A 27487-nucleotide genomic window follows, 5' to 3' on the forward strand; every position below is an offset into this window, starting at 1 on the left:
AAAAAAAAATCCCCAAATTGGCAACATTATCATTGCAAATTCATCTCAAATCTTCCTAAGTCTGCTGTATGCCGAGAAAACACTTCAGAAAGAAGTGGCACTATCTCTTCTGACTGTGAAGCTTCTCAGGGTAAATCCAGTTCAAGGAGAGTCTTCTTGGAAGATGTTCTCCATGATAGTGTAGCAAGATATCTTTTTCCATAGTGTAGATTTAACGTTGTTGTAGATCGTTCTTATAGGCTCTCTTTTTTTATAGGCAGCCCACGGAAAAGCAATATAAGCCTGGCTGCATAGCAATGGAAGGAGAGCAAATTAAACAGGTTTTGTTACAGCAGTGTCACTGAGTCAACCACTTGTAGCCCAAAAGATGACACTGTGAACCTTGGGAATGTTGAACATTCTACACACATGTTGCTTTTAATGGAAATACAGGTAAAGGGAATACAATGAAAAATATTTTGTGTGGTGTTCCTAATCCAGAGACAGTTTAAGTGTCAACTGCTCAGATCAGCATAATCATCTCATGAACTCAGGAAGAAATAGACTTGGGAAATTAATTTGTACTTTGGAAAAACCCTACATACAAAAGGTGCATCTGCCCTGCAGAGCAGAAGAATCCAAGTCAGTGCCCATGAGTTTGGGATGCCTTTGACTTGCAAGGTCAGGCACCAGTCGTGACACAGCAGCCACTGCCCACATGTGACAGTGACATTGCCAGCCAGTGCCAGGCTGCTTCCTGACAAACATCAGAACCTGAACATGCTCGTTTAAGGGCTGTGTTGAAACACACAGTTCAAAGTAAAACTGCAACTGTCTTCTCACAATTTTTATAGAAAAACTATTTCAGCACATAGAGCTGTGTGAGCTATCACACAATATATGTAACAGTTGCACAAAAAATTTCAAGCAGACTCAGTGCTTGTACAAAATGAGTATATCAGGTTGCCACAATTTCTAACTTAGAATTCTGCATTGTCTAAAGTAACTGGATCAGAGTTTTCAGCCTCAGTCTGGGCCATGGTAGTGATTTTTAGGACAGCAAGAAAGCCAGTTGGTCAAATAACTTAGTTGCAGATAGGATTAAAACTAGATCTCCTAACTACTGCAGTCGTGCTCATGTCAAAACAGGACATTTGCCATTAAAACAGGCAGACTTGAAAATAACTATCATACTCTAAACCTCCTGTCCATCTCCAGTGCAGGTGGGGGAAAGTGAATAAAACAAATTACAGAAACAAAACCATCAGTAACAAAAGGAGATACAGTAAAAGCTTGTGTTTTGTTAGATTCTACACCATAAGTATCAAAAGTAAATAGTAAATATTTTCATGATGCTCTTCTAAGCTTACACTATGATGCATTATAAAACTTGTAAAATACTTCTATTACTTTCTTCACACCTACATTTAAAATACATTTTTTGATCTGGTTTACCTGACTTTTGAAAAAGAAAAGCTATTCTTCAAGAACAGCCAAAGACAAAGACACTTCAGTGGAAATCTGAATGGATTAAACACTCTGCTTTAGGGAGGTAGAGCAGCACCTCTATTTCAAACATGCACTTCAACCAGCAGGAAGGTCTGCATGCACGAGGGGTTCCATGCTACAGAGGGTTGTGCCTTGGTTATAGAAATGCAAACAATCTGTGCTCCCGAAAGCTACCACATCCAATGCAGTATTGGCACAAAAGAGAAGTTCAACTGCAAATCCGAACACGTTTTACCATGTTTATTGGAAGAACGGCCAAAGCAGCTAAGTCTGCTTTTCTTCTTGTCTTCCATTAAGTCAGCCAGTGTAAGCCCTGGGGAAGCACATGTAATCCCAGCAGTGACGCGGGAGGTGGCAGCAGTCGCAACGCAAAAAACAAAAAACGTGTCCGTACACACAACACAGGCAAGGTTAGGCAAAACAAACTGAAATCACCAGCAGCACAACTGATCACAGCTAAACCCCTCACCTCTCACGGATCCTTGCGTTTTGAGCTAAATTCGCAGTGCTTTGAAGGCAATGGAAGTTTTTTCATTGACTTCAGGATAATCAGCTATTGGTTTCACTAAATTCACATATATATCCACAATATTCACTAAAGGCATGTTTACAATTCTAGTCATTAAAAGGTATTCTGTTATTCAACAATATCGAATACCTGCCCATTATTAGCAACAGAGATGTACAAATACATAGGATTCATAAATGAATGGCTTAATGACTTTTTTGATTAGAAATTTTCAAATGCTGGGGAGGCATTACAGGAACCTCAACTACAATTATGTGAGAAATTATTCATCATTGACTTAACCATCTTTGAAATCTCTGCCTTTGCCTACCACAGAGATCTTCTGTACTTTAAACCCAGAGATCTTCTACATCATTAAGGAGCACCATGGTGGTCTTCCATCACCATAAACCAGCAGTAATCTGGATCACCCAGGGGTTTAGATATTTAAAGCAGGGACATAGTTGCCTACAAGCCTGAAAATTATTTTTCTGACTATCTTGGGACCCAGCTCTACTTCATGCTTCCAAGATGGCTCAAGAACAAATATCAGCAATATATTTCAACTAAATTTATTTCCTAACAATATTCAGGTATTATTGCATGGAGGTAGAGCAACTCAGCAGCCCTTCCTCCTTTACAGGCTGTTGCAGTTGATATTAAAAATGAAATACCAAGCCATATATTTAAAGATGTGTATAAATCCAGAAGTGCTTGGAGATTGCCTATTCACTGGAAGTTTCCACACAAAAGCATGTATGTCTGCCTGAAATTAAATTCTTGGTATTCCTCTTAAAGCTTTTTAAATCACTTTCCTTCTATTTTCACTCTGCAAGTCTTCTACAACCTTTAACTTAGCCTAGAATTGTGCCTAAGTTAACAGTTTAGACTTAAAAGTTCTTTCAAACTGAGTAGCTATGCAAAGTATTTTTTATCTGTAAGACCTCAAAGCTGTTAAAGGAATACCAGAGCAAACAGGGGTTTTTGCAGCCTATTAACAAATACCCAATTTGAACAAGACAAAAAAGGGTTCCTGGGAAAAAAATCCTGTTTTCAGTGGATTTCAGTCTACAGGCAGCACAGCTGACAACTGAGCCATGCAACAGCCTATGCAAACTCAGCATCACCTACAATTCTACACTGCAGCCTTGTACTAAGTGTATTTACTCCATAAAATGTGCCATCTTTTACATCTAAGGCTTAGGATTTTATACCAGTACTCAAACCCACAGGTCATGTACTCCTTCCACCCATTAGTAGCAATAACTAAGTATAGTGAACTAAGAACTCTAGATTTTTTGCTCTCTTCTGTATAAAAATTCTATTTGTGCAACACATTTTCCAATAGACATAAATTATTCCTTTCCAGTGATGCTGGAATCAACACCAATCCAAGGTTGCCTTCCAGCCTCTCATAAAATCAGTGTTCTTCCAGCCAGTTCCTTACCCCCATACTCTGCTTTTATTATAAACTGAAGGACTGACAAAACTCTGAAACTCAAAGAATTTGAAAAACTACTACCATCTCTGCAATACAGAGACATCTCTGCAATACAGAGATAAGTTGAAAAACAGATATTTCAATATCAAACCACATAATTTTTGTCATTTACTGCACCTGAAAAGTACTGCAACTTAGCAGAACAGTTCACAATAAATTAGCAACACTTGAAGAAAAGCAACAGTAATGTATCATTTAAACACAGAAAATACTATTCCGGGTTGTCTTTGACAAACCATTTACCCTTATAAATACTCTATGGCATCCAAATGACCACATACCAAAACTTTCCAGAGTATAACATTAATAACAAGGTGCTATGTAGCATTAGAATATCTACTGAAATTTGGAATTAGCCTTAGACTTAGTGTTAAATCAGTAACCACATCCTGAATTTGTGTTCTCATTCATGGACTGCTCTAAAATTTCTCATGAAAATTTTAACTACTACTCTGAAAACATGACAAAGAGGTTAAAATTATGCTAAATTATGATATTAAAATACTGCTGTTGCTAGAATTTTCAGATATATGGAAATCAATTACAACTTTAACAGTTTTTATAGTATCATGAAATTAACTTGCTCTTATACCTTAGAACTCCGATTAGAAGCACAAGAGGGTCACTACAGGATAAATTACCTGTTTGCAATAGCCTACAGTCAAACAAATACATCATAAATTGTATTTCTTAGTGTCAAGTGAAAATCCCACAAGATTTCATTTATTATACACCCAGTTAAGACAAGCAATAAAAATATTTTTTATTGTATTCTGAATATCCAAAAGAAAGACCCAGAATGTTGTTTCCCTACTTCAACAGCAACAGCAAAAATTCCTCAGTATTAGCACAAGGTTATTTCTTGACTGTAGCTTTGACCATATTTTTAAGCTCTTTATATCATTATTATTTCCCTTGCATACACCCACAGGAAAACACATTCTAAGGATTTACAACGACACTTAGTGCCACATGGTTTCTCTGCACTAACTCTTTCCAGAACACAAATAAAGCAAAGTTTATAAGTCTCAATAGTAACTGAACACAGATGGTGATTTATACATGGACACCCCAAGCAGAATTTTGCTGTAAGATTCCAAATTACCTTCTATGACTCAGCATCTCCATATTAACCAACAATTGCTCTGCTAACCAACACTTCTCCAAGCTGGGAAAGGGAAAGCCCTGGGCAGGCTGTGATCCCTGCAGAGGAGTCAAACTGTGCCACAGAAGTAGAGAGGAAAGAATACGTACTGTTCCTCTTGCCTTCTTCATCAGCCTCCTCATCATTCTCGGGGTCAATGTCTTCTGCCTGGGTAATCCAGTCCAAATATCCCTTCAGATCTTCTTCAAGCTGTTGTTTTTCACGTAGTTTCTGAAAGTCCCCTCGGGCCTTGGCTTTTTCTCTTTCTTTGGAAAATTCTCTATCAAATGCAGATAAAGCAGAAAAAATACACTGATTGACAAACTTGCCAGCATTTTGATCAAAGTCTTGACACTGCTGATTAACACAGTAACATAGAAAACACACCAAAGATTTGAGCACTGCTTTGAAAACAAGGTAGAGATGCAAAGAAGTCATGGCAAATCCCTACCACGTTACATCTCAGCTTTCAGAACTTCTATGATTTAATCAAAAACTAAGCAGTATTTTTGACACTTCCCATAAGGAAACAGTCTGTTCTCTAATTACTGCTCCTCTATACAGATTTTAAAATTGCTTTTATCTACAAATAGAAACTAACTTGCAATGATGCAGCAATCTTACATTTAATATTAAGTTTCAGTGAAAAGAAAATTCTGGTAGCCAGTCCTAAAATCTTTCCTCTCCCAGCCACAGTTCATTGGCCATGTCCAAACATACAGTATTCCAGAACACCACTATTGGGCTAGCCCTTAACTATATCACACACTAACTCCTGTGCTGTTGGAAATCTGCTCCCCACAACAGAACCTAGAAGTCCTGTTCCCACAGACCAGAAACAGAAACTTAATCCTCTATCTCATTGCCCCAATCTCAAGACAGTGTATTGGACTGTCTATCCAGTTTAGTGGAATCATGACTGAATTATCATGGAATGATAATAAAAATAATGAAATCATGCTCTTTGAGGAGGAGATTGGATAAAAAGGCCTACTAAGACCTTTTTCAAGCTGAATTACCCCATAAATCGAAGATTCTCTGAAGGACATGTGACTGAAGACAACTAACAAGTATATTCTCCCCCAGCAACTCACATGCCAACATTATTACAACTTTTGATGTGATCCACAGATCTAAATGAGTAACATCCTTTGCTCCAAGGACAGACACATTCCAGTTTATCTGAGTATCAATATGCAGTGTTAGGATCCGGCAAGGCTCTTTTGGACTGTACATACAAATCGGTATTTAAAGTTAAGTCTGTTCTGACTAACACATTAATCATTGAAGGATTTGGGCTGAGAGGGACCTCAAAGTTCATCCCATTCTGTGTTCCTGCTGTGGGCAGGGACACCTTTCACTATCCCAGGTTGTTCAGAGCCTTGTTCAACCTGGCCTTGGACATTCCACTGGTTCTCTGGGCAACCTGTGCCAGGGCCTCACCACCCTCATAGGGAAGAATTTCTTCCTAATATTAATCTAAACCGCCTTCATTCAGTTTTAAGCTGTTTACCCCTTGTCCTGTTGCTACTCACATTAATCTTACAATAGGGATTAAGTTAAACTTAAAAAAGGCTAGAGCAATTTCATTTACCACAACTTTGCAACTCCTTCATTAACTGGAAAACTTCTCTAATTAGTACACTTTCAAGGGGAAATTTATTGAACTACTCAACAATATCCTTTTTAAAGTGGAAAAATATTATAAAATTAACATAAGACAGAAAAATATTTTAAGAAGATGAAACAATCAGCAATAAAAATGTTGCCCTAAGAAAACAGAACAGAATAACAGAAAGTCTCAGGTTTTCAATATAATATTTCAGTTTGCTGATATACACTATTTATTTGGAATTGCAAAGACATAATCTCTCCAAGGGGTTTCTTATTTATTTTTATGAGCTCCTTTAGTCTTTAAACATGTCAGAGCAAAAATGTAGTGTTGAGAGGACATCAGTAAATTTAAGTGTTAAGCTGTTTACATACACCTACAGAGGTGCTGGAGGTTTTTCTAATGTGGTATTGCAGAAATTACACAGCTTTCTGCTGCAAATGCTAAGAGGCAAGTACTACATCTTTTGCAGCTGAGGACCTAATTCAACAGCATTTCAGTGTGGCACATGGGGATCATCCTGTTCCATCTGATGGCACTGTAATGAAGCTGAAGAATGACAGTGCTTGTTTTGCATTTGCTATCCTTCACCTCCCATCCAAGGACGAGATTCTGCAAGAGGCCATCTCCTCACAAAATGCCAGTGAAACAGAGAGCTCTAAAGATCTCTCTGAAAGATAATCACTAAAAAAAAAAAAAAAACAAACCAGAGTAATTTCACAAGTCAATAAGAAACTGTTTGGGTTAAGGAATGCCGGGTTTAAGCTTCTCCCAGGGGATTAGAGACTGTCCTTTACACCTGATTGAGGCAAAGCATTCGTGACTCAATTCCCACTGGCAGTATCTTTGGAGAAAGAGCTATCATGGCAGGGTAGGAAATGAGAAGTAACAAGCCTTGCTGGCTTTTACTAAGTATTCATATCTTTTTCATTTGAAGTTCTTCAGGTATTTCTTATTAATGCAAAGAAGATGTGATGCATGAGGGTGAAGCAAAGCAGAAGTTGCTGGTACTAAATAGAGTGAAGTGAACGAAATAATTTTTTTAATTAATCAGCGAGCAAGGCTGATAGTCTGAACAGCACTTCACCCATGGCTGACCCACTCTCTAACTCTGACTTCACATTAAAACAGCTGCATGCAGAGAATTAAACCTAGTTTTTTATATACACAGCTGATTCTGACCTCTCCCTTTTAATACTGCACAGAAGTCAGATGCTGCCTTGCTACAGGCTGCTGTGATTTATCAGTAGGGGGAGATGCAAGTGTGCTTATTTCCTCAATATTTAAAAATGTTAATTTTATTTTTAAAACTTGACTGTTTGTAAGGAACTATAAAACATGAGAAGACAATTTTCTTCAGGGAAGAATCTGGCTCTATGGTATTTTTTTCTATCACATCCACAATGAAGGGACATCCCTCGGACACATACTACATACTCCTTTTAGTGAAATGCCATGAATAAGGAAGGAGAACTAAATAGAATAGTAAAGTAACCAGTTTCCCACTGGCATCTGGGTTTTTTTGGCCAAGAAATAAGTAATTTGAAAAAGATGATTGGCATGAGAACAGGGAGAGATGTCAGCTCTTCAAAGCTTCTGACAAAGATCTGTGGACAAAAAAATACTTGAGTATTTAGATAAAGATACATAGACAGTGGCTGATCTGGAAGGAGGACTAAGACAGCTGCTTGTGCAACATTTACTGAAGTGGGAAGGGTGGGTTCAGCCAGAAAAGCAAAGCTTTTGGCTCTGTAGGCAACACGGGGACTGACGAGGTCAGACTGGTGGCCTGAACTGGCCTCCCTGTCATCAACCCAGCATTCAGGCCAGCAGCCTCTGAAGCTGACAGGCTCAAGAAACTGCACATTAATTGCAGTAAGTGGACTTCAGCTCTGTAAATATTTAGTTTCACAAATGCCCGTGCTAAGAGCTAACTTTTAAACACTTATTTCATTCTGGTTTGATAAAATGACCTGGATCTGATATTTGAAAATATTTTGGGCAGGGGGTGCTGCATCTGCAGCACAGTAGAGACATCACCTGCAAAATAAAGCATTTGATGGAGACTAATTTGGATAATCTCATTCACTTTTAGCAATAACTAACCTGCTATATAAAACTCAGGGTTTATTTCTGTTGTCCAAAAATTCCCTGTCTCCTAGCAGAATGATCTCATTTCTCTGTTCAGGCACAACACCATCATCATCAATGGCTGTTGAGGCAGAAGCATATAAAATGCAGGGCTTGAATTCACGCTTCAGTAGTCTGGGGTAATCATGCCAGATTTTTCTTTCTTCATCAGAGTGAAGTAACCCCTGCTGGTATGCATCAGTTGGGAATGGCTTGATGCAACAAGGTGGAAGTGGCAGCAAGAAATGCCTGCTGGGACTCAATTACATCTCCCTGGTTCTCACAGCGTAAATTACAGGCAGGGTCATATTAACCAGAAGTCCTAAGGCAATTCATTGAAATGCTTTTGGGATACTCTCCCTTGTCTCTGTATATTCCCAGATGTAATAACTAGAGACACCTATACCAGCCTCCTACCAGCTGAAAGCTTTCCCATGCTGAAGGCCAGGGACATTTCATCAGGGGGCCTGCGCAGCACCATGAGTGTTGCTGAAACTCCTGAGCATCTCTGGGCATTGATGGTATGAGACAAATGGGTGCTTTTGATATCTAAGCATAAACCAGGACACAAATCCTTCATTAGCCATATTCCTGCCCTTTTGTGTCTCTGCAAATGCACCAGGAGGCACAGTGAATCTCCTGCAGTAGAGAGTTCACCGTACACAGGGTCTGGTATGTGGAAAGTGTCAAAGCTAATTCTATATGCAGAACTGCCACCCAGACATCCTAGACTCATTATTCACAGAGAACAGTCACATAATAACAAAAATGTACTCCCAGGAGTACAGTGTTGGCCACCAAACTTGCAGAAGAGGTTTCACACAGTGGTAACCATACCAACCAATAAATTAGCAGAATCAAGTCAGAGAACTAAAACTACTTCAAGCACACAGCTAGGCACAGATAGCAGCTCACAGCTGGGTGTAAAGTGTAACAGATGTGGAGAGGCATAAAAAGGTTAAGTAACAGCACATCTTTAATTATAGGAGATTTGTATAAGTCAGTGTCACCCCTTCTTTTAGGGGGAAAAAAAAAAAAAGTCACAGGCTGAACACTAGAATTATTACTGTAGGACAAAACCAAGAAATCCTAGTAGGAATTTTCCTTGAACAAGGGGCATTGGGCTCTTGATGGGGAAATGCAAACTGGTACTACCTAGCCATGGCTATCTCTATGCAGTTTGTTAGCAATTAACAAAATGTGCATTTAACAGCTCCAGCATTTCTGTGGAACAAGGGCCTGCACAGCCTCACTGTGCAAGAGTGCCCACGAATGTTATGGGGTCATCAGTAGAAAGAGAAAAGGAGCCATTTGATAGAGCAACAAAAGTGAGATCTGATGTTTCAGACCATTAGATCCACATATTAAGATGTGCCCCTTCTCTCCTGGCTCAAGACCCATTTGGCTCAGGACACTCTGAATTTCTTGGAAGAAGAAGGGGTAGTTCTGAGCACAGGACCAAAAGCAGCCATCACCTGACATCAGGTACATGGGCGCCCTCCCAATGGAGTTACTGAAACTGCCATGGTTTGTTCCCTGCCAGGGGCTCACCAGCAAGGACTAACCCCTGAAAAATCTTGGTGTGGTGAGCTTAAACAGGACTCAAATAAAACCAGTTCCCTCCAAGATCTTATTTAAGAGTACAGAACTGTCCACATTGACTTTGTCAAGCTTTCTGTCTAAAGCAATCAGTTGTTTACTGCTGTACACAGCTGAAAGTATTTGCTGATCCATTATTGTTAGTATAATCAATTGATTGATCAAATGTAACATTTCCTTGTCTTTTTTTTATGTGAGTTTTACTTTCACCAGGATACAGAAATAAATGAGCCTGCTCCAGCTTATAACCTGCTGAGATCTACAGCTGAAGTTCCTCTCCTTCTTTTCAATGTATATTCAGTTTATGTATGGGAAGGAGTTAGATTTTCAGCAATAATTTTTCACTAGGCCTTCCTGCTGCTGTGAAAAGGAACACTGTCAAAACCAGTTCATTTTCCTTTTGCTGAAAGGCTATGGATGACAGTTTACTGCCGTTTTCTATTTGCTGCATCATTATTCAAATGTCTTTTTCTATGATTTTTTTCCATATATACTGCAGACAACAGTTCTTAGGTGTATAAGCTTATCTGCACCAACATATTTTACGTGACATTAATTAACAGATATTGCTGGGAGGTTGGGGCAGATGACTGCACACCCTTAGCTTTCAGACTCACTACATACATTGCAAATATTACTGGGGGAAAAAATTGAGAAAATTAACATTCACTTAATAACCTGCAACATCACATGTAGGAGGATGTAAGGACATGTCAAAGCTTATGTTTTGGTGTCCTTTTGCAAGGCAATAAATTCAACTTATAGATTTATTAATATGTGTTTGAAAGTCGTATTTGTTCCCATGGCTACCCAAAGAAATACTAATGCCTTGAGCAGAAAATGCCATCAGCAGAACCAAACTCCTAATGGTAAGGACTATCTTCATTAATAGATTATCATGTATTAATAAAAGCCATGCCTCTTGATAAATAAGTTTTGAAGTTTTATAATTTATTTCCTCTGTTCATAGCAAACTAGTTTAATACATGCTGAATTATTAACATGCTTGTTTAACTTAACCTTAACCTTATAATTTCTAACTTTCAATTTCAGCTCAGTCTTTTGCAATAGCCATGATATGCTCTGGTCTTTGACACTGGAATATCTGGATGAGGCCCTTCCTGGGCTCTCAGTTTCTGCACCTAGAATTTTATGCCTTCAGAAAATCTACTCTTAGAGTAATGTGAATACTTCTAGTGTCTAACACAGAGTAAAATGAGTTTTTTAGAGGTTTTTTTAGAGTTTTTTGAAAAAGCTGAATTAACTCAAGCCTATGAATTCTCTCCATCCTTGTTATTCAAGGGAATTACTTAAGAAATAATCTCCACAGTCAGCTTCCATGCAGAAATTACAATATTTACCACATGCAGATTCCATACACACATTGTTTCTATTCATTTATACTACTGATATTAAAAATATGAACTGTATTTTTAAGATTGTCACCTTCTGCAGGCAAGACTGACACGGATCACTAGGAATACTCACCTTCAGAAAGAGCTAGATGTAAAACAAAAGATCTGCCAAATCACCATTCTCATCCATTTTACAGTATCTAAATACATCAAACATGCAGTGCAGAAGAGGCATTACAGAAATACAAAGGGGCAGATGGTCACAGAATAACAAAGGAGTGCAAAGAGAATAACTGAGTATTTAAAAACAACAAACAGATCAAAAACAGCAAACAAATTCAAATGTGCACAGCATAACCTGATATAATGGAAGTAACACTTTCATACAGAAAAGGTATTAGGCATTCAGATTCCACTTTCAAAATCTGTATGCAAAGCCATGCTTTTCAAGTAAGTTGGCTTAATTTTTGCATTCTTGGTATTTGATTGGTTTAGTAAAATTTATCTGTAGATTTATCATAAACCAAGTTTTTGTGTTATGGTTTGAAGAGTATAAAATATAAAAGCTTGTAACTTTTAAATAAAACCAAATAAAAATATGTGATACATATTCAATGCTTGGCTCAGAATGAAAAATATCTTTCGACTAAGAAACACAGAAAGATCCATTGGATTTTACTAGTACATCACATTTATCCATAAAATTTAGATGAGGCTAGTAGCTCTAAACAGAAAGTATGGGGAAAATTATTTATATACAACTGCTATATACTGATCAAAATAAACCAGAGTAACAGTATTCCACACAGGTCCTTGTTTGTCAGAGTTTCAAACAAGCCAGGACATTCTCTTCACTTCTGTACCAAACATCAGTTCGCTATGATAGGTATCTTTTAGGAGTGTCTCCTTTGACTTTCTCCTTGCATTTTAATGTCAGTCCTTGGTGATATTTATACATCACATGTCTCAGCTCTCCAGTGTCATTGTCTTCAGAAAGAAAACAAAAAATGGGAGTTTTAGGCAGGCCCTTTCATGTATTTAGGGCAAACATAGATTCAGACAATTCATCAAGCACCCTGATCATTCAGTTGACCCTGGCTGACAGTATGGCAGAAAAATAAATTTAGCAATTAATGGCTTGATGAATATAAGGAGAGTTCACATCCCACTTTTCACTGCCATTTTCACTGAAAATCCAAGGGAAGCTGGCAAGGGTTGTGAGGAGCATTAGAGCTCTTTGGATCTCACAAAACCAAGAAATCAGTGGTGATTTCCTGTCTGCAGAAAGGAACCCAAGGACAAGGGGACACCTCTTCCCTGTATTGGAATGGCTAAAAAACTACTCCATATTCCAAGAAATATATGTATCATAATGTTGAAAATTTCACACAGTATTTTAAACTTATTAAATCAAATGCTAAGCTGATTCATTAGAGTATCTCTAAATTTCTATTACTTCAGGAAAACAAATTAACATGTGCAACAAAACATCAAATTTGGTGTCGGTTTCCCTGTAATTATTTATTTTTTAAATAGGAAAGTCTAAAATCAAGAACAATTTGAGCCATGGAAGGAAAAAAAGGAATATTCATTATCTGTTACCAGACACCTTCACAGGACAGGAAGAAAACTAATTGGTGCTTGTGATGCTCTTAAGGACCAGAGAAGGAACTGTGAGAGCCTAATCCTGTAAGGACTTCAGTGGAAAAGCCAGTCACACAGCAACATTAGGTAATAACATCAATAGAAGAAATAAATTACACTGTAACTACCCTCATTTATCTGTCCTCCTTCTTATTTCATTTTACAGTGTGGCTGAAAGCTGGGCCCTTGGTTTTGCAATAATTTACACATTTGTCCTTGGATAAAACAAAGCTGATATGAATGTATAAATCTTGGAAGGACGAGATTAAATCTAAAATCAGCAGTGTTGTTTTACCACTACCATTTTTCTTTTTTAAACATCTGCTTTATAAAGCCAGTCTGACAGTAAGGTAAAACCATGCTTTCTGTGGCTTCCTGGGTGCAACAGTAATCTATCATAGATAAATGACTAAATATTTTAAAAGCACATTGTAAAACCACACATCAGATAAAAGTGCTCTTGTAATGAAGTTACATCAACACCTGGAAATCTTGTCTGCTTATCTGATTTCCAGGAATATAATAATGCCTTATCATTTCTTTCAGATACAATGGATACAATATGGCAAAACCATGAATAGGGATGCACACACTGTCAAAATCCTGATGACACCATCAACTGCTCTGTCAGGCTGCTTTCCACACAAGGGAAATTTTTTTGTTGGCTAGCAAAGAGGGCAGAACTCACCTGAGATTGCCAGAACAATATTGTTTGCTGTATAACTAAAACCTAATGCATACAGCCATAAGAATTTTCTTTTCAGCATTCAAATGGTAGCTGGATCTTTTATATATTTATCAAAAAATATCTTTACCATAAACTGGAGTTTCCCAAGCTCGAGTGTGTTAGAAACCAGGAAATGGCAAAGGAAATAGGGTTGTAACTTCATGCAACTTCTTCTTTGTGTAACTTCTTCTTTGTAAAAAGAAATTCTGGCAAACTCTTGCCGTAAACTACAGTTTTGAAGTACATTATACAGCTAGAACTGACATGAGTTTAGTTTTGGCTGGAGCCTGGACAAAGCAACAAAAAGCTGCAACAACCTCCTACTGATAGCTATATTAAATTGATATTTTATTATTGATAAATTTATCAGCTCCTGATGCAGGCTGCCACAGCACTTCTCAGCTCTACAACCCAGGAACCACTGAACACTGTGTTGGGGTAGTGCAGCCACACTCTCTGTAAGGCAGCTCTTAAAGCACTTATTAAAAATATTTTGCCATATTTTGAGCAAAATATGTGACTGGTAAACATAAACAACACTTCAGTTGCACTACGACTATTTGAAGAAAAGCAAAAGTTGGTCTTTCAGAAAAAGACACTTGCATATAACAGAGGAGAATATTTGTACAGGTGCACCACCCATCTCTGTGCACAAAATCTTTTTCCTTGCAGGAATATTATAGAATAAGGAGATTAGTGCCTCATTGAATGAATGTTTTTGCAAGCATGGTGAACGTGATGTCAAGACAGATACAGGCACTTGAATCACACAGTTCAGTCCAAAGAGCAAACACTGGCAGGATGACATAAGAATCTCAAGTGCATGCAAAAAAGCCATTGCTGAGAAGCTGGAGTAAATGCAGAGGCCATCTTACAAGTAGCAGTAGCATACACAATGTTAACTCAAGGGCTTACCCACTAAGTACACCAAGAACCAGGTTAAGTACGAAAAATGAGCCAAGGATGATAAGACTAACAAAATAGATCCATGGCCACTCACATCCTATTGCATCATTTACCTGTAAAACGCAAGGAAATAAATTATGATTCAGTCATTCATTAAACAGCAGAGTCCTTTTTACAGCTGCCAGATCACATAGGTTCGACACAAAGTTTATGGCTTACCCAGATCTTAAAGTGAATGAACAATTGTTTAAATTTACTTACCCAAATGTTGTTGTAGATGTGAGGTTTTAGACAATTAATTGAAATAACATCTGAATGAGCGCATGAGAATTGTTATTCTTATTTTATAACTTTGCCAAAAGCACATGAAGAGTACTTACTGATAGGTCTAAACTCTGATTTTGTTGTTTGTATGTTATTTATATGAGAGCTACAAGAAAACTTTTTGTGTTGTAATAAGAGGAGGAAGCAATAGAGGTTAATTAAAAGATGTCATCCCAACTGAGGGCTCACCTGTATGAGATAACCTGTGTGTTCATGGCAACTGAATTCAGAACTCTGCCTTCATGATGAAAAAGGTGTATGCTTACCCGCTCAATACACCAAGAACAAGATTTAGTACGAAAAATGACCCAAAGATGACGAGACTGACAAAATACACCCATGGCAATTCAAATCCCATTGCATCATTCATCTGCAAGAAATAAGATGATCTTATAGAGCAGATCACTATATTAACAGCAATGAAGAGTCAGAGAAAGGAGAATTTGATCATTCAGGTTAGATAACATTCTATACATTCCTTCAGAAATCAAAGAAGAATAATGAGAGCGAGAAGGCACTGGCCACGTTCACTTTGCATTTCCAACACAAACCCTAGAACAAAATGCTGAGTGAACCTAGCATTTGGATCATAAATATTATCAGACATAAATGGAGCACTGCAACAGTTCTGTTCTTTAATGCTGAGAACATGAACTAAATTTCAGATCTCCAATTAAGACGATGATCACAAAGTATATTGAAATATTAGGAATTTTAGTTCATGTTTATCCTACCTACATGAATAATCATTTGGGAAAATAAATAGCAATGCATATCTCAACTGGACAAACAGTGTTACTTTCTGTAACACAGAATTCCCACAGTTTTTCCTGAAATAAAGCAGTCAAATGCAGTTAGACATTTTAAATCAATTCAAAAGAAAAAAATGAGAATGAATCTGTGTAAAAAGCATGAACACAATTTTAGGAAAATGGAAATTTGAAAAATAATTTCAGAAATACAATAGAAACATGGAAACATTCCAGGAAAACTTCTGAACATAAGTTATATCCAGATCAAGGTTGAATGAAATTTAAAAAGTTTTTGCTGATGTTTTTAAAGTGAGGTTGAAGCCACTGAGCTTTCAACACAGTCCTTATAGACTCACACAAGGTTTTCTATAAAGATTTCTTCCACTTGTTATTCTTAGCCAGCTCATCATAGCTATCAACAGATAGACCAGTGAAACCTACCCATGGACATCCAAAAAGGCCTATTCAGAAAAACAGATCTTTTAGAACAGAGAAATTTGGTTTTGTGTGTAGGATTCAAGTGCAAGAAGACATTCTGATAAGTCACAAAACCTCTGATGTGAAGCTTCTTGGAAATGGCTCTTCTTGAAGAGGAATTATCCTGGCTTTTGCACTGGATTCTTCTTAAGATGTTTCACAGTCATGAAAATTCAGCAGACCATAAAATTCATATGATACTGTTGAACAATCTAATTGCAAATCTGTTTTCTCTTCTGTGAATGCCATTGTGTTTGTTATATCTGAAATTTGTGATTAGGCTTTGAGCTCTATTGACAGTCAAGTTTGACACCTCTCCTTAACATCTCTCCTGGAATAAACCTATTAAACATGGGAACAAACATTTTTTCAAAATTACTTCTTCTATTTTTTCCCCTGTCTTTAAATATCATAATCTCATTTTCTGCAAGGGGGTCCTATGGATGGTTAGACAGAAGCATTAAGTCTTTGAAGGTAAGGCCCAAAGGCACTTCTCCTCCATGGTGATCTGTGATAGCACCAGTTTATACTTACACTAAAGTAAAAAAACCTCTTAAGTAACCAAACCAGATGAGTTTACACAGCTCCTTTATGCACCTTTAAAAAGAATCTATGTATCATCTTTAAAAATGCTTGTTAATTGAATTGAGGTACTGAAAAGCAACTTAAAATTACACTTGCTACGAAAAAAGAAAGAAAACTTGAAAATACATATTTGATTTGGATTTTTTTCCTCTTCCAATAAAACTATATTTTGGAGAAGTTAAAATAAAAAAGGGTTATAGTCATTCAGCAAGATTGGGATAATCACCTTCAATGCCAAGAGATCCCAATATTTCATCGTTCAATTCTGCAATATTCATATGGGAAAGTCTTTCACAAATGCTGACATTATACCTACTTAGTCTCCTGGGAAGAGCTTTCTGCAGCCCTTGGCACATCAGTGGCTTCTGCTAAGGACAATGGCTGTGAAGTTTGGGGTTTTATCACCCATACCCATTCTGTCAAAGTGAGTCCCCCGTGTTTGAGAAGTTTTAGCAATGAAGCCCCAAAGTTAATAAATAGAACATCTCATTGCTCAGACTGAATTTCTGCCTCGTCCCAGTGGATGCTGCCCTTTGCATTTTCTTTCAAGCACAGGCATCTGGCCTTATGTGTTAAGAATAATATTTACTCAATGTCTTTTTTAAAAGTGTACTCATTCTGTTACTCTAGAAATGAGTTTGCTTCATAGACCTGACTCATGCTATACACGCCAAGTGTTTTTCTTGCAATAACTGATCAGGACAAACATTTTAATTAAATTTTGAATACATCTGAATGCATTTTGCATCTAACAACTATACAATTGGCAGACAGTTGTTTCCAAGTCATCAGAGTTCAGAGTGAAGACAAATTCATCTGGTATTGGTGCCAACATGTTTCTGCTATGTATCATTTTGAAAAACCTGAGAGATTAATATTTGCAATTTTACTTTGAGCAGAGCTCAAAAAACAGAACTCTGGCAATCGCTGCAGTACAATTCCATGCTCTGCTTTTGCTCATAAAAAGAACATTTTCAGGCAGCCAGGCACTCTGCTAACTCAGTTACCCAGGAGCAAAGCTGAAATTCTCATGTTCTGTCACAAAAGCTCTGTTAGTATGAGCAGCTGTGATTTGCATTCACTTTTTAATGTGCAACATATTAAAAAAGTCTTTCTCATTTATGCAGCTGGATTTTAAGACCAATGTTTTAGGCTAATCTATCTAGGACTAATGCTTTGTGAAGCAAAAATTGGCAACTGCAGATAACAGCTAACTCATACTAGAAGAAATGCTTCACTTGGTCAAATGCTGAATTATTTCAAAAGCATTCTATAACTCAGGAACACCTGAACCTAGCAGAAGACCTTGGAACTAATCTAAGATTGAATTCCTAAAAACTACTCAACAACTTTACAATTTAAGTCTAGATACAATTAAACTCTAATCAAGTAATGCTTTGTAATTTCTATTCATGAAATTTTAATTCAGATGGCATTAATACCAGAGATCAAAGTATAAAAAGAAGTCCTTTCCTTTTGGAAAACTTTGCTGCTCATTTCATGCATGTCAAATGGCATTTTCCATAACTTCCAATTAAAGAAAGATTAAAGGAATTGATTTGCCTTTTGATTAAAAACAGAGACAGAACTTGGTTAATATATGAGTACAGAAAAATCTTCATCCTCAAAATGAAGATGGATTCATTTGAAGGGATTAAAGCTGACTTCTCACCCAAAGTGCAGAGAAAGGAGTTAAAGTCACAAATTCCAGATGGGCTAAAGCAACACCAGGAATTCAAGGAGATCTCACATCTGAAATCCTCAGCAAATCACCTTTGCAAGAGTCTCCTGCCCAATGGCTCAGGGATGCACTGTGCCAAAGGAGGTGCCATATTTAATGGCCCTCAATGGACTTTTTCTTTCTTTTTGAGACCATGAGGCTTTTAGCCTTCAAAACACCTATGGCAAGGACACCACCAAGAACCATCCTTCTTGCTCTCTGTCTCTTTAAAGATCTAGTCTTACTTTTTGAATGTCGTTTCTCCACAGTTTGTCCATCACATCAATCAGAGGGCAGATGAGATCATGGGTAGTATAAAGGACAAAGGTTTCTTCAAATCCCTTCATTCTGTTTCACCATATCAGTAGGTGTGCACTACACATTATTTATTTGACTCTATGCTTACATCCATATGTTGGTGAGTCTGCAATCGTGAAGAATTATCTTGAGCTGATTGGACAAATTTGATACAGTCTGAAACTGCTTCAAGTGGCATTTGGATGAATTATCTTGTGAGCTGTGCCTTAGTTGAAGTCAACTATCATTACAACTATCTCTGATAAATTATCAGAGACCAAGACTGAAGGGAGAAGGGGAAAAAGTCAAGTTTACTGCAGATAAAACCCTTACTATTAAACAGCAGCAGATGACAAATTTCAACCTAAAACATCAATTATTAACATCACTAAAATCTCATTTGTCTTTATCTGTGGTAATTGTGAGTAAAATTCTCATACACAATTGCATGCAAATCAAGGTTTTAACTTTTCTATATACCTGGTATTCTTTTATTGAAAATTGTTGCAAACTCAATTTGCAAGCAATATAAGCTCTACCTGAGGTTAATGATAAAACAAAACCTCTAATTCTGCATTTGTACCATTATAGATACAATGTGCTGATGCATGAACCTATTTTGCTTTTCCACAGTGTTTCAAACCCTCTTAAATTGTTTGAATTTCTTAAGCTTCCTTAGGACTTAATTTTACCTTCCTCTTTTCATACCCATGTCAACAGACACATAACTGGTGGGTTTACTTAGTGCTACCTGTAACCTGCTTCATCATCTTAAAAATTGTTCAGACTGACAAATTCAGCCTCCTGACGTGTAAAAATTCTGCAGACATCAGTATTTTGTGACATGGGACTATCCCTGCATTCTTGGAAGCATGGAAGGGAGGTTCACAAAACCCCAGATCTGGCTATTTATTCTACTCAGTGAAGAGCATACCAGAGAGCTTTTCAAAGCTGTCTGGCTTCAAAGGTTTGTCCTGAGATATTCTTGGCTGAATTGGCGTTAACTGAAAGCTGACTTAAAACAGGCTGTGCTTGAAGCACAGCACTGTCCAGGTTGATTTATAAAAGCATGGAATTTTATATTCAGTGTTCTGGAGTCAAAGCACAGATTTCCCTGACACTGTCCTGGTTGGACAGACTCAGCTTTGTTCTGCTTCTGACACAGAATATAGAGATGCACTGGTGGGGTGCATACTGAGACCATCCTTTGTTAAACACTTCAGCTCAGTAACACCTGAAAAAATGAGAGTTCCATCGCTCAGGCATCAAGATAGTCCTAAAGAGAAAGAGATTCCACTGAGAAGTGTAAAATAGTCACAGGACCTAGAGAGTCTCATAATTGTTTAATCACCTCTTAAATTTGGCCTCTGTCTTCAGCATGTAAACTACTGTGCAATTGCATGCAGGATCCTCTCAAGTTAAACCTCAACTTGGAAGATGCTGCTTCAGCTTAATTTATTTGATCAAGCTGAACAGACCTCATTTTCTTCCTTCTGTTGGTTCTTAGCAAATGAATTTTGGTATTCCCATAAAGCATTTACGCTTCAAAACATCATTGTTTATAAATTTTTACGATGATTGTTTGGAAATGAGTTTAGATGCAGGTCTTTCTTTTTCATTCAGACACTGTATTGTATTTAATAGTATTTTAGCTAATTCCTGTTAGTGGCATTCCATTAATCAGCTTACTGTCTTTAAGTGGGAGGAGGGGCTGGGCAGAAATCAAGTAATTGTTCCAAGGAAAGCCAAGATGTCAAATGTGACTGTTAAGAAATTGTTTTATCTTTTTCAGATTATTAGGCATCCCTGCTTAATCTGCAGAGCAGATGGACAGAACCATCAGGTTTAACAAAATCTATATTCCAGATATAACAAAATCCAAGTGTTTGACTCCTCTCATGAATAGCAGCACATTAAATTTAGATTAACGAACTGTTAGTGCTTGTACCTATTTATCTGTATTGCCCAAACTAATTACACAAAAATGTATAAAACCTATGCATAGATTTGGCTTGTTAAATCAAAGGGCTCAAAACATGACTAAAATTAACGTGATCAACAACGTGTTCATTTTTTTTAATAGTTAGCTATGACGTATGAAAATGGAAAGTTATAATATCCACACAGGTGTTCTGTACTAAACACCCTCTTTCTTTTGGATTCTGCTTTTCCACCTATATATGTACCATACACTATACAAAAATTGGATGTGTTTAATATTTCCCACATGCTGGATACAAAAAAATAAAAAAGTACAATGCATTTACTATTCAGATAGATGATGTACAATTATTACCTTAGCTTACGTAGCACCAACAAGTGAAGCCTCAATACTCAAGAAAATCTAAATTTATCTACTAAATTGTCCTGGGACAGACTGGGAACTAGAATTGTTAGAAAATAATTGTTGGCTTCTTGTGGCAAAGATTTTGGAAGAAACTCTAGCTGATGGACTAGTGGTGTTCTTAGTACTATCGCAAGTTTAGCCTCTATTTCCAATCCAGTTTCAACCCAGTTTTATTTAAAATTTCTGGGGAGAAATAATAGGTTCTTCTTAGTATTTTCAATGATCTGTGACAAGAAATTAGTTCCACGCTTTGACTGCAGTACAGGTCAGCAGTCAGCTGAGGCAGAGATACCAGATATCTTGTCAAAGTCAATCAAGTTCACCTCATGGAAAAGATATTTCCCTGTGAGTTAGTTTAAAATCTTCCTTGGGTGGGGTCTTTGTGTTAAGATGCTAACTGGAAAATAATTATACTAAAATCATATATTATGAAATGTATATATACATATATCTCACATATTTTTTGATCCTAATCCACACTTTTAATCTGCACATTCCTTGGCTTGGTAGCTCTGTTTAGACGTCTGAATTCGATCATTCCCTTTTCCCTCTTTCTGAAATTAAGTCCTGTCTCTTTGAAATCCAAAGCTGGATAGTTCAGAGCTTTTAATAACCGGAAAATATAAAAAGGTAATTAATCCAAATAATTATGTAAAAGGCGGGGGGGGATTAATCTTGATTTTAATGTGAAACCAGATTCAAGTAGTTAACACTCAAACAGAAAAAATTCTGCCTGCAATCCCTCTCTCTTTAGGGAGATTTATGCAATATATTAATGCTGTCATCCAAAATTTCTATCACTCTTTCTCCAGCTGTACATCATGTGTTAACTTTCTGCCTATGTAGTCATGGAAGGCTGCGAGCTCTGTGCATACAGCACATGGATGCCTTTGGGGATGAGCTGACTTGTTTCACTCCAGAGCCTCCCTCAGATGACCTGGGAATGGTGCTGAGCAATGCTAGCAGAACAGCACTAAGCTTTCCCTAGGTACATAAGAGGAAAAGGCAGGAATAATTATTTTCTAAGCCTTTTCAGGCAAATTTCCTCACAATTTTTAACACCACTAAGTATTTGCAACTGATTCACAAATGGAACAAAGCTGTGAACTTCTCTCAGACAATAAGCTGAAATTCATTGCAGACAAGTATTGTTTGGATGCAGGAATATGCCTTCCCTTTTTGCAGGTGGAATGGGACTAACATGGCTTAAATCACCTTAAGAAGTTGATTCCCACTAGCTTACTAAATCATTCAATTCAAAGTTCAACTCTTGTTCATGTTTTAGGAAAGGTATTTTTAGGAGCCTTCTCATCAGCACTCTGATGACACTTTTGATAATACTTTGAACATATTTTGCAGTTTTTGTTTATAGCCTAATAATACATTTTTGTGCATGAGCCAAGGTGTTTTCTTGTGTGATGTGTATTTGTAAAACATTCGCTTCTGTTTAGGAAATATCTTTGGCTGCACATCAGCTGGTTTCAAATATATTTTATCTGAATCTATCCTTAAATATCCTTGAATAGGAGAATTCTAAAAGGTGTCAGGAGTAGAGATTGAGCTCCTGACCCGATCTGATTGACATTAATACACTGTCTGTGCAGACACTTGTGCAAAAATGAATACAGACATACACAAGAGTGCAGTGCAGCCTGAACAGTCTGTCTTACAGAAACGATGGACTTTTTTCAGATGTTCTAAAATGCTTCAAGGAGTATATTGGGGGGGATATAAAGCCTCATTTCTTAAACAGGAGACAGGTTCCTAAGTGCACCCTTTTTTGTTATAAAAGCAGAAGAACAATGAACGAAGAATGTCTTTGATGATAATATATGATACTAGTAAAAAGTAGTAACAGTTTTTAAAAGTTGACATATCAGTAAAAGATATATTTTAAAAAATACTGCCATCCCTTTCCTAAAACCCTATATGAGTTTCAGGTATGTTTTAGATTGCCTAGACATTTCAAGTAATGATCTGAGTACTTTAAACAAGAATCCTTTAGAGAATATCTTGCTAACATATCAATAGGCGTATTAATAGGAAAAACCATGTAAGAAATCAGTGTATCATTATTCAGCAATTTTAGCTCGAGTGCTTCAATGTCAAAATCTCCAGCTCAACCTGACAATGCTAGGCAGGTATTACAGAAGTGGGGAACTTTTAAAATTGGAGTTAGTAATGCAGCATCCAACCATAAAATTGACCTAGTAAAATTCAGTAGCCACTAATACATTTGTCTCGTCTTTGAAGCAACTGCGCTGGCAACCCATCCCATGAAGTACTTCGTTTTTCAGAGGCCCTAACCACCTCTACTGCAAGCTGCAGTTGGATTGTTCAAGTGTAATAAGTCAAGATAACTTCACTATGGTGAAAACAAGAAAAATAAAATGTGATCATTTTGGTGCTCATGGGAAAATTGGGGGGTTTGCTGGCAAATATCACTGCTTGTTATCTGTGTTCCCATGTATCAAGTGAAGCAGCTAAAAATAAAAAGCAATTTACAAAATACGTGTTTGCCATTAATAGATTATACATCAAGATGTTTCAAAGGCCTGGGAAAAATCTGGAGCCAGATATGCAAATGCAGATTTAAGTTCTGCAATTCCTGAGAGCTTGCTAGCATAAATTGGAAATGAAGTAGAGAGTACTATGCTCTCAGCTTTAGAATGTGAGCCAGAGCATTAAAAATTGGGCACACAGAGACTGCTACTTGGCTGATAACAAGGACTGCACCAGGATCCAAAACTAAAAGCATGAGCCTCAGTGAGGGCTCCAGAGCAAACAGGAAGGACCATGACTGCAAATAAACATGGTCCCAATATAAATGGAGAATATACACAGATACACAGCCACAAGCACACAGTGTGGGAGCACACGTGCTGCACTGGCTGCTGACAACAAGAACACTCAACCTCTCAGTTCAAACCTTGGGCACTAAGGAGTCCCACTGTTTGTGGATAAACCACGTAAAGCCTGCTATGCAGTGAGTCACAAGAAAGTTAGAGAGAAAAGAGGCCAGATGAAGACACTAAAACCCAGTAGGACACATGGGATTGGGCTGCAAACTGGTGAGCAGCAGGATGCCCATGGGAGACACCAAGATCTGAAGGGTGTCCAGCAGCAGCAGAATCAAGGCCTTGACTCACAATAGCTAGGCATAAGAGAAAAATCATCATTGGTGCAGTCATTATTTCAAAACAAGTTTACTGTCATTAACCAGGTGATAACGAGCTGTGCCAGTGAGGGCTGTTGGAAGCTGTCGTTTTCATCTGTCATCCTTGCTGACAGAATGCCACTTAACACGATGCAAAATATTGCACAGATTTCACCCACTCACATTACACCTGTTAGCAGGAGAAGCCTACAGAAGTTTATTTCACTGTTCACACAGTGACCGAATGAAAAACGAGAGTTTTGTGCAGTTTCTAATATTCATGGGTTTGCTTTTGTCTTGTGTAAAACTCATTCAGTCTGTGTATTAATAACAGAGTTTTAAGTAAAAAGCAACCCAAAAGCCCCATGCACATCGAGCTAAAATGGCTTCCTCAGATTATTTTACTACAATCTGGTATCCCCCTAAGGCTTTTTCAATTTTCAAATGAAATTTAATCTTTTCCAATTTTTATCTAAATCTACCTCAGCTTGATCCAGTGAAATAAAATTAAAACATATAAATTGTCATTCCTCTTGTCCTCAGCAAGTAATTTCAGTTTGACAATGGGCAACTTGTTGGTCTCTAAGATAGAAATAATCTGCATCTGTAATTTAATTATATAGGCATCAGTTAAGATAAATTCCAAAGCCATCTGAATGTCTGATTTTGATTATATTTCACTAGGTCAATAAATATTTGCTTCACTGTCTAATAATCCAAGTATCATTTATATTAAAAACAAAAATGACACCCATATACCTGTAAATTCTACATTGCAAACTCCTTACAGAGAAAGAAGTAAAAAAAAAAAAAAACCCTCACGTAGTTTTCAATTGTTTATTATTTTCTTATACTTTTCATTTTGTCTGATAATGAAATATTCAACATCCTATTTTAATTATTTTGGTTTTTTCTGCTGTCATTGGAGACTTTAAAAAGGTTTCTAAAGGGCAGCAGATTAATTAGGGCATCAAATCCCAGGGGACAAAATATTTAATTCTGAAACACTGAAATTGTTTCTATATGTTTTGTAACAATTGGATTCCAAATACAGCAGATCTCTTAAGCTTTTATATTCATTTTCTTTGAAAAACGTTGGAACAATTATCAGCTCCTGAAATGTGGGTACACTTTTGCCTCAAAAGATATTAAGATATTAATTTTTTTCTAGATAACCATGGCATACCTTCCCTTTTCAGGAAGAATTAAAATAATTGCCATCACCATGAATAAAAACCATAAGGCACATACTAATTCTACATTCACACAGTCTCCTAGAAAATTAAGGAGAGCTGGAGTGCAAACTCCAAGGAAATGAAACAGCTTTACAAGGGGAAAACATGCAATAGCCTATATGTAGCCACACACAATAGTTACTCATTAGTGTTGATGAGTTGTGTGTTTCTAGCCTGTTTTGCAACTGACAACAGACAGTGGAAGAAGATATTCATAGTTGTCTTTCAATCCTAAAAGAATGTCATTTTACCATCTTAATTATCTTTAACAGTGATATACTCTTAAAAATACGTCCATATTCTAAACTTCAGTATCACAGCTTTTATCTGAGAATCTGTCTTAACACTCTGTGTTATGTTTTAGAAACAGCTTATTTTACCATGATTTGCAATAAATGACCACATAAAATCATGTGGTCATTCACTTGGTAATACCACACTTTTAAATGCATCCAGTACACCACAACAGATGCACTATTAGTAAATAATCCTACTTGGCGAGACAAACTTGAAAAAACTCACAAAGGGAGCTGCTCTCAGCAACAAAACCTAAAGCTCCACTAAGATACTCCTTGAGATAACTCATCCTTTTTTAACAGCTTGCTAACAGTGATTCTTACCAGTAATCACTTTTCTTCTTCCATACACGCTTTCTAATATCTGAACTGTTAGAACTGTGGTTTTTAATAAGGTCCTCATAGCTGCAAAGACTTACTGCTGAGTACCAAGTAGTACAGAATATTCCCACTGACGTTCAGCACCTGTGGGAGGTTCTGTCACAGAACTCTTGAATGACCTTGGAAAAATCACTCACATCAGCTATTGATATACTCCAAGACTGACAAAATAATGTCATGTCACTTAGACTGGAATGGGGTTAAGCAAGAAGATGTCTATCTGTGGCTTTAGGTGACTCTATTCCTTTAAAAATCTGTGTGCTCATTTTCCTCCATCCTTCAGTTTCCCAGTCTGTGCCCAGCTGACTGTTGATGTTGCAAGACTCTGAAGTACCATACCTTACACCAAAGGAGCATTTAAAGGTAAAGATTTACACAGTTGGGTTTTTTAATACCTTTTGCCGCTTCCACGGAGATGACGGAAGGGCCACAGCTCCTGTAAATCTGTAGTTTTTGGATGGTTAACATGATTTTCAGTCCCCATGGCAAACAACATCAGTTGAGAGCCTGCTTTGTTCTAATTTATGTTAACATTGTGAAAAAAATCTGCACAAATACTGCAAAAAGAGAGCTCTTAAGCCTAATCAGTGAAGACATATTTAATATCTGTAGCCTCACACGAAAAAATGTTAGTCCAAAGGACATAAATGTAGTTTTACATGTATCCAAATGGAATAGGATAAAAAAAAGCCTCAAATAAGCAATGAATAAATTTGTTTCTAAAATGTCCTTTTAGCCTGAGGAATCCAGAAACAAGTATGCAGCCGAGCTTGTCTCCTGCAAAACTCACCAGGATTTCCTGTTGATGGTAATGTGAAACACAGCTCGATCCCGGCTTGCACAGAGAAGCTTGTTTAAAAGCAAAGAAAGCTGAGTGATGGATGGACTCACCCAGTAGAGCACATCAGTCCAGCCCTCCATGGTGATGCACTGGAACACGGTCAGCATGGCAAATGCAAAGTTGTCGAAGTTGGTTATGCCCCCGTTGGGCCCCACCCATCCGCCCTTACATTCCGTGCCGTTCATCACGCACTGCCGGCCGTTCCCTGAGAATGCACAAGGTGCTGGATCGTCTTCAACTAGTATATCTGCAGAGGAACCAAACAAATCACATCTCTGAGCCCTCAGCTTTTCGTGGGTTACCGCTTCGTAAGAGGAAATAGCAGTGCTGCTGTGGGATAAATCCAGATTTCAAGCTGAGAAAGGCAACACATCAGAGCTTTGGGGCTTTTATTCTCTCTCAGGTCTGGGCCTTATAACCTCGAAAATAGGTTAATAAAATAATTAAGCAGTGGAAAGAAG

General features: G+C 37.4%; 1 protein-coding gene across 3 annotated transcripts in view; it reads right to left on the minus strand.

Moving 5' to 3' along the window:
• CACNA1D (calcium voltage-gated channel subunit alpha1 D) overlaps nt 1–27487 on the minus strand; it is a 168299-nt gene that overhangs the window by 73935 nt on the left and 66877 nt on the right. For 2 of the 3 annotated variants that reach the window (XM_066326749.1, XM_066326748.1), the window contains exons 7-9: nt 27077–27273; nt 14624–14727; nt 4752–4921 (exon numbers count right to left, since the gene is read on the minus strand). In XM_066326749.1, coding sequence (XP_066182846.1) covers nt 4752–4921; nt 14624–14727; nt 27077–27273 — 471 coding nt within the window. Of the gene's footprint in view, nt 1–4751; nt 4922–14623; nt 14728–15204; nt 15309–27076; nt 27274–27487 lie in introns of all 3 variants that reach the window. The other variant, XM_066326750.1, reaches the window with a different exon arrangement.

Source organism: Sylvia atricapilla, chromosome 11 (assembly GCF_009819655.1).
Source record: "Sylvia atricapilla isolate bSylAtr1 chromosome 11, bSylAtr1.pri, whole genome shotgun sequence".
Lineage (NCBI taxonomy): Eukaryota > Metazoa > Chordata > Aves > Passeriformes > Sylviidae > Sylvia > Sylvia atricapilla.